Source organism: Xenia sp. Carnegie-2017, unplaced genomic scaffold (assembly GCF_021976095.1).
Source record: "Xenia sp. Carnegie-2017 unplaced genomic scaffold, XeniaSp_v1 HiC_scaffold_13, whole genome shotgun sequence".
In the NCBI taxonomy this organism is placed as follows: Eukaryota; Metazoa; Cnidaria; class Anthozoa; order Malacalcyonacea; family Xeniidae; genus Xenia; species Xenia sp. Carnegie-2017.
Genome location: NW_025813436.1, coordinates 10230652 through 10246850, shown reverse-complemented (window position 1 = coordinate 10246850; position 16199 = coordinate 10230652). Strand labels below are relative to the sequence as shown.

General features: G+C 37.3%; 4 protein-coding genes across 4 annotated transcripts; 3 read left to right on the top strand and 1 right to left on the bottom strand.

Moving 5' to 3' along the window:
• Positions 1-11: 11 nt before the first annotated feature.
• On the top strand, positions 12-1509 carry LOC124458273 (DNA-directed RNA polymerase III subunit RPC7-like). Its single transcript, XM_047008318.1, has 7 exons — positions 12-127; positions 316-445; positions 512-589; positions 670-732; positions 834-898; positions 1034-1138; positions 1208-1509. The coding sequence occupies exons 1-7, from the start codon at positions 14-16 to the stop codon at positions 1295-1297; spliced, it is 645 nt and encodes a 214-aa protein (XP_046864274.1). The 5' UTR covers positions 12-13; the 3' UTR covers positions 1298-1509.
• LOC124458308 (cilia- and flagella-associated protein 53-like) lies at positions 1308-4169 on the bottom strand. Its single transcript, XM_047008352.1, is given in 8 exon segments — positions 1308-1685; positions 1898-2088; positions 2159-2340; positions 2342-2688; positions 2781-2896; positions 2899-3002; positions 3363-3769; positions 4021-4169. Coding segments are annotated over 8 exon segments (1503 nt in total). The 5' UTR covers positions 4087-4169; the 3' UTR covers positions 1308-1595.
• Positions 4170-4471: 302 nt separating this feature from the next.
• Positions 4472-12026, top strand: LOC124453160 (serine/threonine-protein kinase MARK2-like). The gene is given in 13 exon segments (XM_047003916.1): positions 4472-4544; positions 4614-4991; positions 5215-5249; positions 5252-5435; positions 5643-5781; positions 7304-7427; positions 7501-7549; positions 7627-7653; positions 8381-8533; positions 8685-8736; positions 8822-8911; positions 9056-9178; positions 9294-12026. Coding segments are annotated over 12 exon segments (3516 nt in total). The 5' UTR covers positions 4472-4544; positions 4614-4923; the 3' UTR covers positions 11766-12026.
• A 479-nt stretch (positions 12027-12505) lies between these two features.
• On the top strand, positions 12506-15596 carry LOC124459417 (ubiquitin-conjugating enzyme E2 Q2-like). Its single transcript, XM_047008875.1, has 9 exons — positions 12506-12774; positions 12843-12953; positions 13121-13213; positions 13574-13645; positions 13715-13764; positions 14409-14502; positions 14571-14655; positions 14788-14846; positions 15549-15596. Exons 1-9 carry the CDS (start codon positions 12613-12615, stop codon positions 15558-15560), a joined length of 738 nt encoding a protein of 245 aa, XP_046864831.1. The 5' UTR covers positions 12506-12612; the 3' UTR covers positions 15561-15596.
• The last annotated feature ends 603 nt before the right edge of the window (positions 15597-16199 follow it).

The window sequence follows — 16199 nt, the reverse complement described above, 5'->3', positions numbered from 1 at the left end:
CTGACCGTTCAATATGGCAGGTCGAGGACGAGGTAAAGGAAAGTTCTCGTTTGATGTTAGTAAAGTTGGCATTCAGAGAGGTGAAGCATTACCAGCATCGCTACAACAACCTCCCCCACTTTATCTTGTGAGTATTTCATGTTTTGTCATTTTCCACTCGCAGATATTGACATGTAGTACAATGTATTTCATAGTTTGTTCAAGGCTCTAGATTCTTTCTTTTTTTTGGAATGCAAAAATCCACAAATATGTTCGAAATTCGTAGAACATGTATTGCAAATGCCATAAACTAGATCTGTTATTTTGGCACTTCAGCCCATCAAATTGAAACCACTTCCTTTGAACAACTCAGAGAAGGAGGAGTATTTGGTTGCTGTAAAGCATGAATTTCGAGGACTGATGAAGGATTCTGATTATTTCATCAAACCTGACATTGTCAAGAAAGGTGTGTTTGACTCAAGTTTCAACATCACTAATACAGGAACAAAATATTGTAAATTTTGTTGACTAGACATGGAAAGATATTCCGACAGGTACAGTTTTCAGAATCCTGCCACTACATCCCCGTATTATTCAAAATGGGAACCAGGTTTGATCAGTTATATCTCTATCTTGTTATCAGATGAATGATGCACTTTCAGCTTTACAATATCTCCCTTAATGTTGTAGTGTGGAAGAGATTTCCTGAAGAACTAAGAGAGAGAAAGCGTAAAGTTCGAGCCAACTCATCAAGTTAGTTTTTTAATGCTCTGCATGTTGCTACTTCCCACTTTGTATATTTTATAACATTTGATGATTTTTTCTTCTTAAATTTTTTCTCCCATCCTGAACAGCCCCCAATTTAAAACGGTCAAGACCTGCACCCAACATTGCTCAAGATGTTGTAGAAAAATTAGATGTAAGTACGATCACTTGTAAATGTAAATCCTGAAATATTGTGAGCCTTGCAAACTCCTTCAAGGTTTCAAAACTGTTAGTTACTGCTCCCGAGAAAGTTAAAGGAATGCAATTCTTGGAGTTGTTGTGTTTCTAGGAACTGGCAAAAAAAGGAGATAATGACAACGAAGAGGAAGATGAAGAAGAAGGAAATGGGGAAGGAGCTGAAGAAATTGAATATGACGAAGAGGAACAAGAAGAGGTTTATCACATTTTGAAATTTTGCTTTTGAGTATGTAGGAACAGTTGCTAAGCATTAAACTTTTCTCAGGACAATGATTACCTTGTTTGTCATTATGATGATGGAGAAGAAGTTGGTTTTCAAGATGACGATGACATGGACGAGGGGCCAACATACTAAACAAGAGTGCTTCAGGTTAAAGCCTTGTCTTTATTCAATATCAATTTACAAACAATGGAAAGATTTGACAATATTGACTTGGACACAGGTAAAAATGAGCAGAGCATTTCAACTATGGAAACTTTTAAAATATTTATCCAAAGTCCAAGTGAGAAATGATCTAATTTATCACCTTAAGGATTCAATAATACTAAAGATCAATCCTTCAGCAATATCAGTTTGCTTTTCATGACTTTCAAAGTTTATTTATATTACACAAGTTAAGTTATAAAATTAGCGAGCTGAGCCTCCATGTTGCTCAGTTATTTTTCGTTGATGGGTGTAGCTTTTCACTATGAGGTCTGTCCAATGCGGCCTTGAGTCTCATCTGATATTCCTTTTCTGCTTCCTGAATTGAAATTCATCAACAGTTTTGATCGTAAAAATATTGATGAATTAGATTGTTTACATTTTTCGGCAGGCTGATTTGGTCAAGCACTTTTAGAAAACTCTAGCAACTATGCTTAACCTCCCTTGGGATAAATCAGGCTGCCAGAAAACATAAACAGTCTAACTCATCTATAGCAGGATAACAAATTGTTGAGAAAGTAGATTTCTTACTTTTCCCATAAGGTAATGTTGTAATTCTTCATCTTTCTCTCTGCTTTTCATTGTTTTCTGATAAGCCACCTGCATCTCTAGGTCTCTTTGATATGTTTTCTTTTGTTGTTTCAAATGTTTACTTGACTCGTCCTCCAATCGCTTGTGCTCTTCCAAAATCTCTTGCATTTCCATCTTTTCTTTTTCGCATTCTGACGCATTTGTTCATTCATTGAAACTAGAACAAAAAAAACAATTCTCAATAAAATGTTGTCAATAAACTTGCCAAATATTTCCCATTAATGTCACATTTACTTCTTGCATTCATCTGTTGTCGTCGACTTTCCACAACATTTTCCAGTAATTTTTTCCTTGCTTCCTTCTCTAGACGATATTTAGCAAGATCTTTCTCCCATTTTAATTTCACTTCTTCTTGAATCATTTCTTCCAATTTTTTCTCCTTCTCGATTCTGTGCGACATATGCCATGAACCTCAAGTTCTCTTCACGAACATCATTCTTTCTCTGCATGTCAGCCTTCTCTTCCTTGCGAGTTTCCTCGAGGAGTTTCTGCATCAGTTGATGTTCTAAGGCAAGCTCTTCGTTTTGTTCCTTTTCCTTTTCTTCTGTCTGGATTGAGGCATCACGGATATGTTTCTCATGCTCTTGTCGTTTCCTCTTTTCCTTCTTCATCCACTCCTCCTCTTCCTTGCGTAGTCTTGTTTCCTCCTTCAACCACTCTGCTTCTAGATTTTTCAACCTTTTTTCTTCTTCTGCCTTCTGTCTGTTTGATTGAATTTGAAGCTGCAGAACCTTGAATAAAGCATTCAAAGCTTGTTGATTGAACGTAGATCAAGAAAATGTTCAAAGAGTGACTTGTATGTCCTAAACAAAAGAAGCGCTACCTCAAGGCATTCTCTGTTTCTCTCAATCAAATTTCTTCCCTGCTCTTCTTCTCGTTGAGCTTTTGAAACACGATCTGTCTCCCATAGTTCACAATACATCTTGTCTATCTCTTTTGCCTCTTCTTCTCTTCTTCTTTGAGGAGGATTTGCTCATACCTCTCATGACAAATCTGATCTTGGTTTTGTTTTGATTTAATGGATCTAAGCTCTTCACATTGATTCCTTGAGTAAATGAAGAAAATATGATAAAATAAACCATTTACTACATCTCCCAGAACTTTCAGGGGATTTTAGAAAAAACCTACCATCATTTTGATAAGCATGTATTTCTGTAGTTTTGAGTTTTTCTTGGTACACTTTTAGAAGTGAGATTACGTTGACTAAGACAGAGATTGTTGGGGGAAGGAGCACTTGTATTTTGTAGCAGGGGGGGAGGGTAAATGATCAGAGAATATGTTCTCAACTAACCTTTCCCTCACAACACATATGTTCACTGTTTTATTTTCAGTTGGGAAATATTGGGAGAGCTGTGCTTATCCCTGGGAGTTCCTGGTCCTTATAACACCTCAACATACGGCATACCTCCATCGTTGTTCCAATTTGTCTTCCACAAGTTCTTTTCTCTCCCTTTCTCTTTTCTCTTTTAAATGTTTAGCTCGTTCTCTCATCTTGGCTTGCCTTTCCAAAGTGGTCTCTTCCATGTTCTCCATTTCACGAATATAATCCTGTTGTTCGGTCAACAACATTTGCCGAAGCATCGAGCGTCTATCTTCCAACGCAAATTTTCCTCCTCTCAACATTTCCTGTTGAACGCGTCTCCTGAGTGTGTTCCTTTCAATACGCTTGTTGGTAGTTTTCAACCATTGTGACTTTAAATCACATTGCTTCAAATCCTTTTTCTCTTTCATCGTCTTCTCAACGTATCCTTCGTTGCGTCTTCTTTCTAATATCAGATGCTCGGGAGGTTTTTTCCTTATTGGTTTTGCCTTCTACATGAAGCAAGGTTAACATAAATTTTTAGACTGGCATTAAACATGTATCAATACCTAATAAACCAACCTACGAAAACTATGTTGGATCTATGCAGTTGTGGTTTTCTTTGATTTATACGTAATCGACAACTATTTCCCGACCGCACCTTCTCTTTTAATCTATCTAATACATGAAAGGTACAATCCAAAATTGGTCAACACTCAAGTCAACACTCGACACGATTACTAGCGGCAAACTTTGTACTTACTATTGCTACTGAATGTGGTGTAGGACCTGTATAATCTCTATATTGCCGAGTATAATCTGCCAACATTTTGAAACTGGCAAAAGAAGAATAAACACAAGAATTTCGCTGCAATATTTTATTTTGAACGTTAAAATGTTCGTCACTTGTAGTTATTTGGTTGCCATAGATACGAAGCCAAAAACTGATCTATATATTTAGCTGACTGGAACGAAGCCTTAAAAAGTAGTTTTCGGTGTCCGTACCCCCTGAAATATTTTACATACTTCATGTCGAATGGTGTCCTAAGGAATTCTAGGTATTTTAAGGAATTTTTTCTTTGACTTTCATCTTTTCAGAAATTTGAAAGAGAGCGTGTATGATACGTTGAGTATTTTGCACTTCAATGGCTTAAAAAGGAAGTGTGTTAGGGTGTTTAATGACCCAATAAATTACTATATGCTATCTTCCTGTCCTTCTATTTACCAACGCCCATGTCACTTTGGAGAAAGAACAAGTTTATTGATCGTAATAATGTGTCTCGTTGAGTAAGTATTGATATTCTAGTCTATGACTGATGAATTCCAGAGAAAATTTGAAATTTGGATTTTTTTTAGTACGTGCATTTTCTGTGGTGACGTTTTGTAAACCGACGACGTTTACGGGAAATGACGAGTACTGAACCGGGGGGGTGAACGATGATAATCATAAGTTGCGGCTTCTTGGAGACGTCTTATGGTTTTATGCTGTTCGGCGATGAATGCTATTGGTATAATTGTTTGATTTCTCACGTCAAATACGCGAACTTGAATAGCATTTGAGAGTTCGCCAACATATTATTTGACTATTCCCATGTTTATTTAACGTGTGCTGTGTAACAGAAGGCCAGAAATCGAACTGGTAACTAACTAGTTCCCTCTTGTCGGAATGCAACAGACAGATGAATTTAAGAAAAATATTCACGATGATTATGACATCGAGGAAGAGTTGGGAAGGTATGTCATGCTTTTAGAATCATCTTAAGGAAGAGATTAGTTATCCATCTTGATGTTTATTCGTTTGTACATCGTCTCAATAGTTGGGTTATTGCTGTGCTTGCGACAGATTGAAGGCGCTCAAAACTCAGACAGTCGACCATTTCGCCTACTTCTCTTCCTACCTAGTTATGAAATGTCGTCTAGAATGCACGAAAATGTTTTATTTTGCTTTCTTTTCAAGCGGACAGTTTGCTGTTGTTCGTAAGATTGTCGAAAAGAAACAGGCGACGAGTTTGCGGCTAAATATGTGCGCAAGAAGCGAACAAAGGCCAGTCGTAATGGGATGAGTCGCGAAGATATCAAACGTGAAATAGAAATTTTACGAATGGTGGACAGCGAAAAGATAATCAAAGTTCACGATATTTACGAGACAGACAAGGAGATTATTCTTGTCATGGAATTGTAAGTTATATCTTGTTGTTTTAATGATTTTTGATTTGGTCAATAAAGTGTATTGGCGGTAGTTATGTCAGTGTAATTCAATACCACAGTTTAATAAACTAGACCCTAAAATTTAAGTCTTTAATGTACTCCTAAATCGTTTGTAACTGTATAATTTGATGTGTTTGTACTAATTGTTGTTAGTTGATATTTTCTTTTGCATTCTAGATTGAGAGGAGGCGAACTCTTTGACTATATTTCAAAGAAGGATTATCTGACAGAGGAGGAAGCTATCGACTTTACTCGACAAATTCTTCAAGGTTTACAGCATTTGCATAGTCGAAATGTTGTCCATTTGGACCTGAAGGTGAGGATGCTTTGAAATTGGCTAACATTGTAGATTGTTTTGTTTTAATCCACTCAATTCGTGCATACAATGTAAAGTCATTACAAACTTTCGGCTCTGTCCATTTAAAGCAACTTGCCTGCCTAAATTTTGCAATATGTAACATTGAAGTGGTTTCACTGTTTGAGGTCATTATTCTGTTTGCTTATTCTTAGGGTATTGTCTAGGCTTTCTCATAAAATATTCATTGGGAGATTATTTAGTTGGTTGATGTTGCGTTGATAAGAGATGTTTGAACTAGAACAGTCGAATTTTGACAGTCCGCATAGTAAACAGTTACAAACGTATGTTGATTTTAGGGGAATAGCATTTTCACGTTCACGCTAAGTTCGTCGAAAACACCAAAATGGCTTCATGTCAAGACTTGGGGACGATCAAACGAGAATGTCTCAGGGCAAAACTATTTTCGTAATGCATATTTTCCCGTCAATTGTCACCCACACAAGAGTCGTATTATTAATGAATGGATAAAGTAGAACATTTCAATGGCAATATCAAGTATTCTTATGAAATTAAGAATAATTTGTGTTGCAATCGAGTAAGCATTATTGATCCGTAAAAAGGGTTTTTTGCCGTGATTTTGCTCCCAAACTCTTTCTAAAATAAGCGACAGCGCGATAACGAACGTCACGGAATGACCTATAAATAGATAACCCGTTGAAATAAACTGACAAACAATCTAGGTACTTAGCAGACATTTGAGTGATATGAAAAATTTTGCGTCGAATGTCAAGCTCATTGGTTTTGCGACAATTTTTTTCATTTTTCATTAATCTCAACTCGGATTGCTTAAAATGCTTGTCGCTTCCTGCCAGTTTTCCTGCATGTGTAGCATTTGTCTGCTTTCTTAACCCACGGCTTTCTCCCTCGCTCGCACATTCACTGGCAGTTAAAGCGTTCGTTTATTTTGTCTAACGTTGACATATGCGTGGCATGAGACAGCGGTCACTGTGGTTGGGCTTTTTTGCTGTGTGTTGAGCCACAGACTTTTGAATCTTTAGTCTGATTTAAAGCAAATCATACTGATCGCTATTGTTATGTCACTCAATGGCCAAGGGCTACGAAATATTGAATTTGGATGACTTTCAACTGAGTCTAATATTTCACAACGACGTGTGCCAATGTGTTAAATACATATTAATGTCTAGTGAACGCTGTGTCCGTTTAACTAATTGAAGATAACACATGATTTGCCATGGCTAGTGTGAAGGGATTTGGTTTTCAACGCATCCTTATGTACGGACTGGTTTTTCACGAGATTTATATTTTTTGATTTTGAAAGCATTCATTTTGCTAGCCTGGGTTTGGTGAGCTTACTCCTCAGGAAGGACCTCTGGGGCAATGTTTTAGACGAATTTTGTATCCCTTTTAAACATTCCCAGCAGTAATGAAGTGTGTGAGAAATTCCTGTCGTGTCTTTGCTAATCTGAAGGAGTTTGCTACCAGCTATTACTTATTTTATTGTTGTTTTTTAACATTTTAGCCTGAAAACATCTTGTTAAAAAATACACGAAGGAAGACCATCAAGTTGGTTGATTTTGGTCTCGCACGTGTTGTGAACCAGAATGAGCAAGTTCGAGAAATAATGGGAACACCTGAATTTGTCGGTGAGTGAGTATAAACAAATTATTTTTTATTTTTACAAAAGAAATAGGATAAGTTAGTTTTGTTTTTCTTTAGCTCCTGAAGTGTTGAACTTTGACACAATTAGCACTGCAACAGATATGTGGTATGTTGGTGGCAAAACTATTTATTTGTGTTTTACGACTCTAAACTTATCAATGTTTGCATTGATTTTTTTTCTAGGGCTTTGGGTGTCATAGCCTATATTCTGTAAGTATTTTACAAGTCATTGGTGTTTCAACACCATAAAAAATTTAGTGTAAACCAAGTCTTGTTTAATTACAATAGCAAATTTCCAAATACGTATATTGATGTTTGAAAATACCTTTAAAGCATCATATCGGAAGACTTAGTTTTTGTTCGGTTAATGGATAGCATTATGATGGACTTAGTTTAATTTCTAATTGACTTTCTGTAATATATTTCACTAGCTTTAAAATCCACCCATAATTTTGTATGTAAGAAATGAAAGATGTTTGCCATCTCTGTACAAGCTTATCTTGTTTGCACAAGCTGATGCAAGCCTAGCTATAGACCAATCAGCACATGAGTTATCTCATTTGCACAAGCTGATGCAAGCTCAGCTTAGACCAATCAGCACATGAGTTATCTCATTTGCACAAGCTGATGCAAGCTCAGCTATAGACCAATCAGCACATGAGTTATCTCGTTTGCACAAGCTGATGCAAGCTCAGCTATAGACCAATCAGCACATGAGTTAGTTTTTTTAGTTTATAATACTATGCAACATGTCATTCTGCTTAAGACTTAAGTTGAAACATCAAGGAATGGGCGCAGAACGTTTCAACTTCCATTATTTGTGTCGACTGTTTACAATAAGTTTTGAGGCTGCTGTAATTGATGAAAACGTCATCATACACCCTGGCTGTTTGCTTAGTTAAAAAAAAATGAATGAATGAAAGTAATTTTCTTCCAGTCTGAGTGGTGCATCTCCTTTTCTTGGTGAAGACAACCAGGAAACATTTACGAACATCATCCAAGTGGACTATCAATTTGACGAAGAGTACTTCTCTGAAATTAGCGACGAAGCCAAAGATTTTATAAAAAAGCTACTTGTAAAAAATCCAAGGTATTAGCCATTTTTCAATATGCCTAAAATGTTCATCAATTATTGCATTTCATGATGATGTATACAACTAGTTTTTGTCATCTATTCCTGCATGCTCAGTTCACCTAAAACATATGTAAGATGACGTATAACTAGTTTTTTACTTGTATAGGAAACGCCCGTCGGCTCACGATTGCTCTCGCCATCCTTGGGTTGAGGATGAGGTAGCTATATAATGGGTCATTTATGGATAAATGGCGTTTTATTTTATCTTGAGCGTAGATCTGTAATTTGGACGGACTTGTTTAGGTTGTGGATAAAAAGAAGAAACAGAGACGGCGAACTACGCAGATTTGCACGTTCAACTTCAAGAGATTTGTTGCGAGAAAAAGATGGAAGGTGATGTTTTTCATGAAAGGTTTTTTAAAGAAATACACTATCCAAATGTTTTAATTTTTTTTCCAGTGTAACATTTGATCGGTTCATATGCCATCTCGTTATTTTAACATATAATCTAATATCGTCGATTCGTCTTCTCTTTAGATGTCATATAACAAGATTCGTGCGATGAATTTGATCGCAAAATTAGGCATCAAACCTCCGCCAGGATTCATCACAGAAATTCCGCCAATGAATGAAGTTGAGAGCGAAATAGTCGAACCCAAGGTATGCATAGAAACTGATGTGTAGATATGTAACTATACGACAAACTGTAGTGTTTGAATTTTCAACTATAGTTTTGTTGTGTGTTTTTTTTTGATTGAAAATTCTCGTTCTTTAGGTTGTCGAAGAGAAGCGTCATAAGGAACATAAGAAAAACGTGTCGACCATTCATCGTAAGAAAAACAAACAATCTAGCACAAACAAACCGACTTCCGAGAAAAACGATTCTCTCAGTCTGAAGACAATGGACATTGATATTGGAGAGGCAGAAAACAACGCGACGGAGGAGCCTGAACCCGAGCTTGAGAATGAAGTGAAGGTGGACGAGGAGGAGCGGGCTTCACCGGATCCAGTTGATTATGGCTGCATGTCGAAACGTGAAAAACGCCGTGCTAGAGGACAACTTTTAGTCAACGATATTGCAAAGTCCAAGAAAGAAATTGACGCTAAACAGTCTGAAGTTGAGCCCGCGGATCATGTCGTCAGTGTAAACAATAATCGTGGTTCATCCGTATTTGACGTTGACGTCACTTCTGAGCCCGTGGAAGAAAAGCCAGCGGAGGAACGTAAGAGTTCGGTAACAAGTACGGTGCATATTGAACGTAAGCCTCTTGCAGTCACCCCCAGCGTGGGTGCTTGTAAGAAGACGAAAGCTAGCCGTATTCCTAGTACTGAAGATCATTATTTTGTCACATTGAATGCTGCTTTACTCCAACAAGAGGAGTCGATATACACAGCACGGATACAGAGTCCACGGCCACGCGGGATACTAAAACAAACGACTGGCACACCGACCGATGTTAACAAGCCAACAGAGAATAAAAAGGTGTCAGATTTTACCGCTGTTGTACAAGTGACGAAGAACAAGGACACTGGAGATAAAAATGATACGACAATGACAACATCTCCAGAAACCGCTGCCGAAAAGGTCGCACCTGGTGCTAGAGAGACATCTTTAACTACATCCCGTTCTTCTTCGCCGGCGCTCAAAAAATTTGAAAGTGCAACTTCTCCGAAGAAGAAGTTTAATCCCCCACCGTGGCAGAAAAAACCCAGCCGTGAGAGCATAAAAGTGACGGCTTTACAAGGCGTATCTAATGTTTCTGTCAAAACAAATCGCTTTATGACAAATGGAAACCAGGCTTCGAGGCCACGGTCGCCATCCACCAGTAATCCTGGAGCTATCAAGACATCGAATGTTCTTGGAAAGAGTAAGTTGTTTCAGAACAATGGAAATAAAGAAGAAAGTAAAAAAGGAGCTGTCGGTAAGATCAACTCCAATGACACATTAAACAAAGTTTCTTGTGATATAAAGAGCGATGGCGTTTCTGACATTTCTTCTTGTAAAGAAAATGATTTGAGTGAGACTCACACAGCTAGCCCCGTGAATTTGGATGGAGAAACGAATGCGAAGCCTGGAGACGAGACAAAATCGAAACAATCACCAGATATTGAATCTAGTTCCGACTCCACTCCAATGAAAAACGGTGAAATACCCGAGAAAAGTCGACGCGAATCTTTTCAAAGCGTGCTCACACTGTCTCCTGTCAACAAAGCTGAAGTCGCCGAAGAGAAAGGAAATCTCACTCCGGATGTTAAAGACGAATTAAAATGTGTATCAACCAATAGTTTAACCGAATTTACCATCAGACCTCGTGGAAACTCGGGCGATAATGACAAACCAGGTGGATTTGATGTTATGCTGTCTGTTACTTCATCTGCCGACATAGAATCTCACGAAAGCGGACCTGAAACACGCGTGGCTTCCACGCGTTTTACCTCCTCGTCGTCGTCACTGCCTAATCCCCGTTTGGGACTTCTTAACGGCAAGTTGGCATCGCTGAGTACGAATGATGTAACAGCCGTTGAACGTCACAGCGTGGCGGCTCATGGCGGAACTTACACACCGCAAAGAGACTTCTCAAAATATCTAAATAATAATGCATCAAAATCGTTTAAAACGAAGGAAGTATCTAGTACAAACCAGAAACCATCGTGGCAGATAAACCGTAATAATCCTTCTGAATCCACCATTATACCTATGAAGACCACTGCCACCCCTACGACGAAACCGACCTCGGTTACTGCAAAGAATGCGCCTGTCAAAATCTCGATTGCAATGCCTAAAGGTAAGAAACCTAACATTGTTTCCTCTGGTTACGTGCCAACAAGATCGTTTGGTTTTGCAACAAGAGGCAGTTCACAGTCCGAAGTTGTCCCGGAAACAACAAAGTCGGATGATTTAGCGAAGTTGAACAATAACGACGATTCTAAACGCTTGTCACAGTCATCCTATACTAGTGAACGCTCTGGGAGTTCGGGTTCTGACGAACTATCTGTTAGCAACATCACTGCAGAGAATAATGCACTGAATCGTACTGTTTTTTTGGAAGCAGCCAATAAGAATGAAAATCACACCGGTCATTCACGTGATAGCTTCGGGGGGAAGAAAAATGGAAAGCTACTCGTGCTTCCGGAAGGAACCGAGAGGATTCCGTCGACGAGGGATCGCGATATTCGGATATCGTCGAAAAACGCTCCCCATAAGAAGAATTTCGTTAACGTGCGTTCAATGTGGGAAGGAAAGTAGGAATTGAGAAGTTATAATAACGAGTTGATTTCATTCAACATTTGAGGTGAATCGTGTAGTTTGTAAAATAGATGAAAATGAAGTGTGAAGGCAAGGAGGCGCAACGCATTGGCAATATAAATATATATAAATACAGTATCTTATTTTTATATGAGTTATTATAAAAGAGACTTTGCACTGTATTAATTTATATTAAATATAAAATTTTGGGAAATTTTTGCACATATCCCTCACAATACGATCAATAAATTAAAAGCAGTATCTTTGAAATGGTTTTTTTATGGATTTATGGATCAGTTGGGATGAGGATTTGCGAGAAGGAAGATTCATCGAGAACATGCTCTCAAGCTCAACTATCAGTCTGAGTAAGTATGTGCCAACTTGATTGAAGTCAGTTGTTCTGTTCCCGATAAGGCAAATCTGACAGAACAAAAAACATTCGCACTTCAGATATATCATTTCTATCGAGTATTGTGCTTTGAACGAATCATAAATCCTGTTATATAGGTGATTATCGATATGTCTGAACCTGAAATGACCCAATGAACAAGAAGGTTTTATTCAATTACGCTGTTCTGTATCTTCTACTTTTGGCCTATCGGCGCACAGATTTATATGTGTTTTACGTACCTATTTCTTGTATCGATGGTCCTCGTTGTTTTTGCCTAGATGAAGTTTCGTAATTGCATGCAGCCCGAGGTGGATTGTGCGGGCTCATTTGTCATCCTATTCCTAATGCCTAAATTTAAAATTTAAATAGACGCCACTGCTCCACAGCACCGACTGATACTTGTTAGGAGCGAAGTTTGTCAATATTTACCGTTTTCGACATCGTTTTCTCAGGTGAATGGCCTCCTTTGACGGTCTGAAAAGAGAGATAAGAGTTCTTGAAAAACTATTCCATTCAGAACACGAAAGATTTCGCGTAAAAGCTTGCGGCCTCGACGAATTATGCTGTCAGTTTATCGGTGTCAATTCGGAGACATTTGTAGTACGTTGTACGATTTATGTAAGTAACATGGATGTTGTTGTGATTTGAGTAAAAACATTTATAAGTTTGTAATTCTAACTGTCCAGGAATCGTATCCGTCCGTTGCCCCTGTGTGGTTTACTGAAATGGACGAACAAGCCGTTGTCGAGGCTGTGGAGAAAGTATCAGAAATGGCGGAAAGTCAAGAGAAAATATTGGTAATTTCTACTGTTTCTAAAATTTTTATTTTTATGTTTTCCACTATTGTGTAGCCTTTCTTAGTCACCAGTTGTACTACAATAAAGATACAGGCGTACGCCCGTCGAAAAGATATTATGAGATGGAAAGTGTTCTCAAGCGACCATATTGTGATATTGTATTTCAGCTCACCGAAATGACGAAATGTCTTCTGGAAGAGTTGTGTAGAAGGCTTGATTGTAGAACTCCAGAGATTTTGATCAATTTGGACGAATGGGAGGTAGGTAGTCCCGAAAGATTCAATATCATCTGCTCTTTTTTGTTATTATATATTAATATTTATGGGTCTTTGGCAGTTAATATGTTTCTATGGCAGATATATGTAAAGCATTGTTGTGCATGCAAATTGAACAGCTGTAGTGTTTTGCATACTGAAAGCCTCTGATTTGCAAACCTTGTTGAAATTAATTGTGAATTGACACTTACAAGTTACGTAAAATAGAAAATGATATGCTCATTTAAAGCATGTGGCTGTCGGACAATGGTCATGTCATTTGATTTAATGTCCTGGACATAGATCATCTGCAATTACAGAATGTGCTTTTGTTGAATCTTTTTTTATTTTTGAATGTATTTTAAGGATGATACTTCGACAAATGATGAAAAGAAAAAGCTTCATGAAGTTGAAGAGGATGACGAATTTGAAGATGAGGTTGAAATGAAATTTCATTGTCATTTTCTGTATCATTGTTAATACATACATCGTATTATCCTTTAAAAGGATGACTTTGATGACTTTGATGACAATTATGGGCTGGAGGAAAATTTGAGGTTTGGCCCAGTACTTTATAAAGCATAAAGTGCCTACATCTGGGTCGGGGAAATGATTTCTTTTGATTTTTAAATCAATTTTAAGAAGATATGTATTTGATAGGATGAAAACATTTTGTTCGTGGACTTTTTCCATCTAGAATTATGTGACTCTCAAAAAGTCCATGAAAATTATCATCCCATCAAATATATTGCAAAAATTTTTAGAAATGATTAGACCTTTTGGAGAAGTTATTTTCCTGATCCTGATATATGTACATAGGCACTTAAAATACTAAATAGGTTAGTGCTGTGCATCGGAATACTGGAGGCCGAAGTTTCAGCTATTTTTGTCTGCCAGAGCCAGAGTTTGTTCATCTCCATCAAAACTCTGGCAACAGTTGTTTGTGCTGCAAAATACTGTCAAACTTTGGTAAACGTGTCTGATCAAAACATTTTTGTATCGAAGAACAATAACTATCAACTAAAATTGAAAAATATTTTATGCATGACACCACATGATTCAAAGTCGGAGTGCGGAAATTTAACTTTACATATAAAATTTTTACAAATAATATACCTTAAACTGTTGCTGAAAAACCAGAGTTTGCACAGCCCTAAAATATGTGTAAAAATCCCTCAATCCAAGATGTTTTATCTGTTAGAGAGGAGAAAGATAATTTTCCTGATGAGATGAGTGAAGAAAACTTTGTATTTCTTGAGAAACTGAAATTGCGACAAAGGGAAGAACATCTTCAGGTGAACAGTAATGACTGCAAACTGGTGCCCAGGCCATTTTTAGAAATTGTTTTTTTCCCCAATGGCAGGGTGTCGTGTCAGGATCCGTTCAAGCTAGTGATAGATTGATGAAAGAATTACGCGAAGTCTACCGATCGGAAAGCTTCAAAAATGGTAAAATTGTGTGCATATGGAACTGAACTTGTTTTTTTGCAAATTTGATAGGATGATTGCTACATATGCAGTTGTATCAAATCAGATCAATTTGCCAAATATTTTTATTGGTTTGTTTTTTCAATTTTTTAGGACTATATCAAGTTTCGTTGAATGGTGATAGTCTTTACGATTGGGATAGACATTCTCAAGTATGAAGCATATTTATTGATTCATTTTGATTTAAGTATTTAAATAACTCATTTGTATTCATTACATATGTGAAAATAATATCATATCCTAACAATGTCATTATTCCATGTTTGTTGATGTAGATCGTCCAGGTCAGTAGAGTCTTGAGAAAGACTGTTGTTGTTGATGTTGATTGACATTTTGACAACTTTAGCAGTGGTCATCTTATCTTAGCAGTAGGTAGTCCAAGGCAACATGATTAAGGTTGTCAACATCAACAACAACAGTTCTTCTCAGGACTCTACTAACCTGGACGATCTACATCTACAAACATGTGACGATACTCCCGGGTTCAAACCATTTACTTTAATGTGATTGTTTATATTATTCATGTGTTGTATCTATTAAAGTGAATGGTTTGAACCTGAGAGCATTATTACATGTTTGTAAATATAGATTGCTTATGTTAGTAAAGTCCTGAGAACGACTGTTGATGTTCATGTTGAATGCATCAACTGTCCTTTTTTCAGGACTTTACAAACCTGGATGATCTACATCTACAAACATGTTGTATCTATATGTTACATGTACTCCTCAATATTTCTTTGACCAACTCCCTGAAACTTACAATTTATGTATAATAAACTCGTGTAATTTCGCACACTTTTTTAATTTCTGTCTTTGTACAATAGGTGCGACAATTTATTTTTTTTTTGTTTTAGGGTGGATTCTGATAGCCTGCTTCACAAAGATTTGATTCAATTGAAGAAGAAATGTGGGAAGGGAAAGATTACATTAAACATGACATTCACTGTATGTATTCTTGATATGACCTCCATGTGTGGATATCTTTATAGTAGCACTCTGCACCTTCGTCTCTTATTAGGATTGGGTGTAGTAGTGTTGCCAAGGGCCGTTTATACGGAGAAAGGGGGAAATTTTTTACCAGCGTTTTGGTGGGGGAGGTAGAAAATAGGGAGATTCTTGTAGAAAAAAGGGAGCTTCCTCGTTGATGATTTGGAGACTCTCCTAGCTGATACGAAGACTATACTTAAATATAGGTAGCGTTAAAGATAGACAATCCCGAAGAAATACCCATTTCTATCGAACTTTAGCAATTTTGTGTAAACTCAGTCCATTATATTGTGGAAATTCTACATTTGTCATGCGTTGGTTTGTAACTTGCTACTGTTTTTTTAGAGTAAATTTCCTTCGAACCTCCTTTTGTCCGAATCGTTTTCCCATAATTCATGCAGGGTAGGAAGCAGTGTATTGTCAATCAACAATAGATTTTGATGCTTCTTATAAAATTTCGGGTTTTGTAGTTATGTTCTGAGTGGTGGAGCGATATGTATGGAACTTCTTACCGCCCA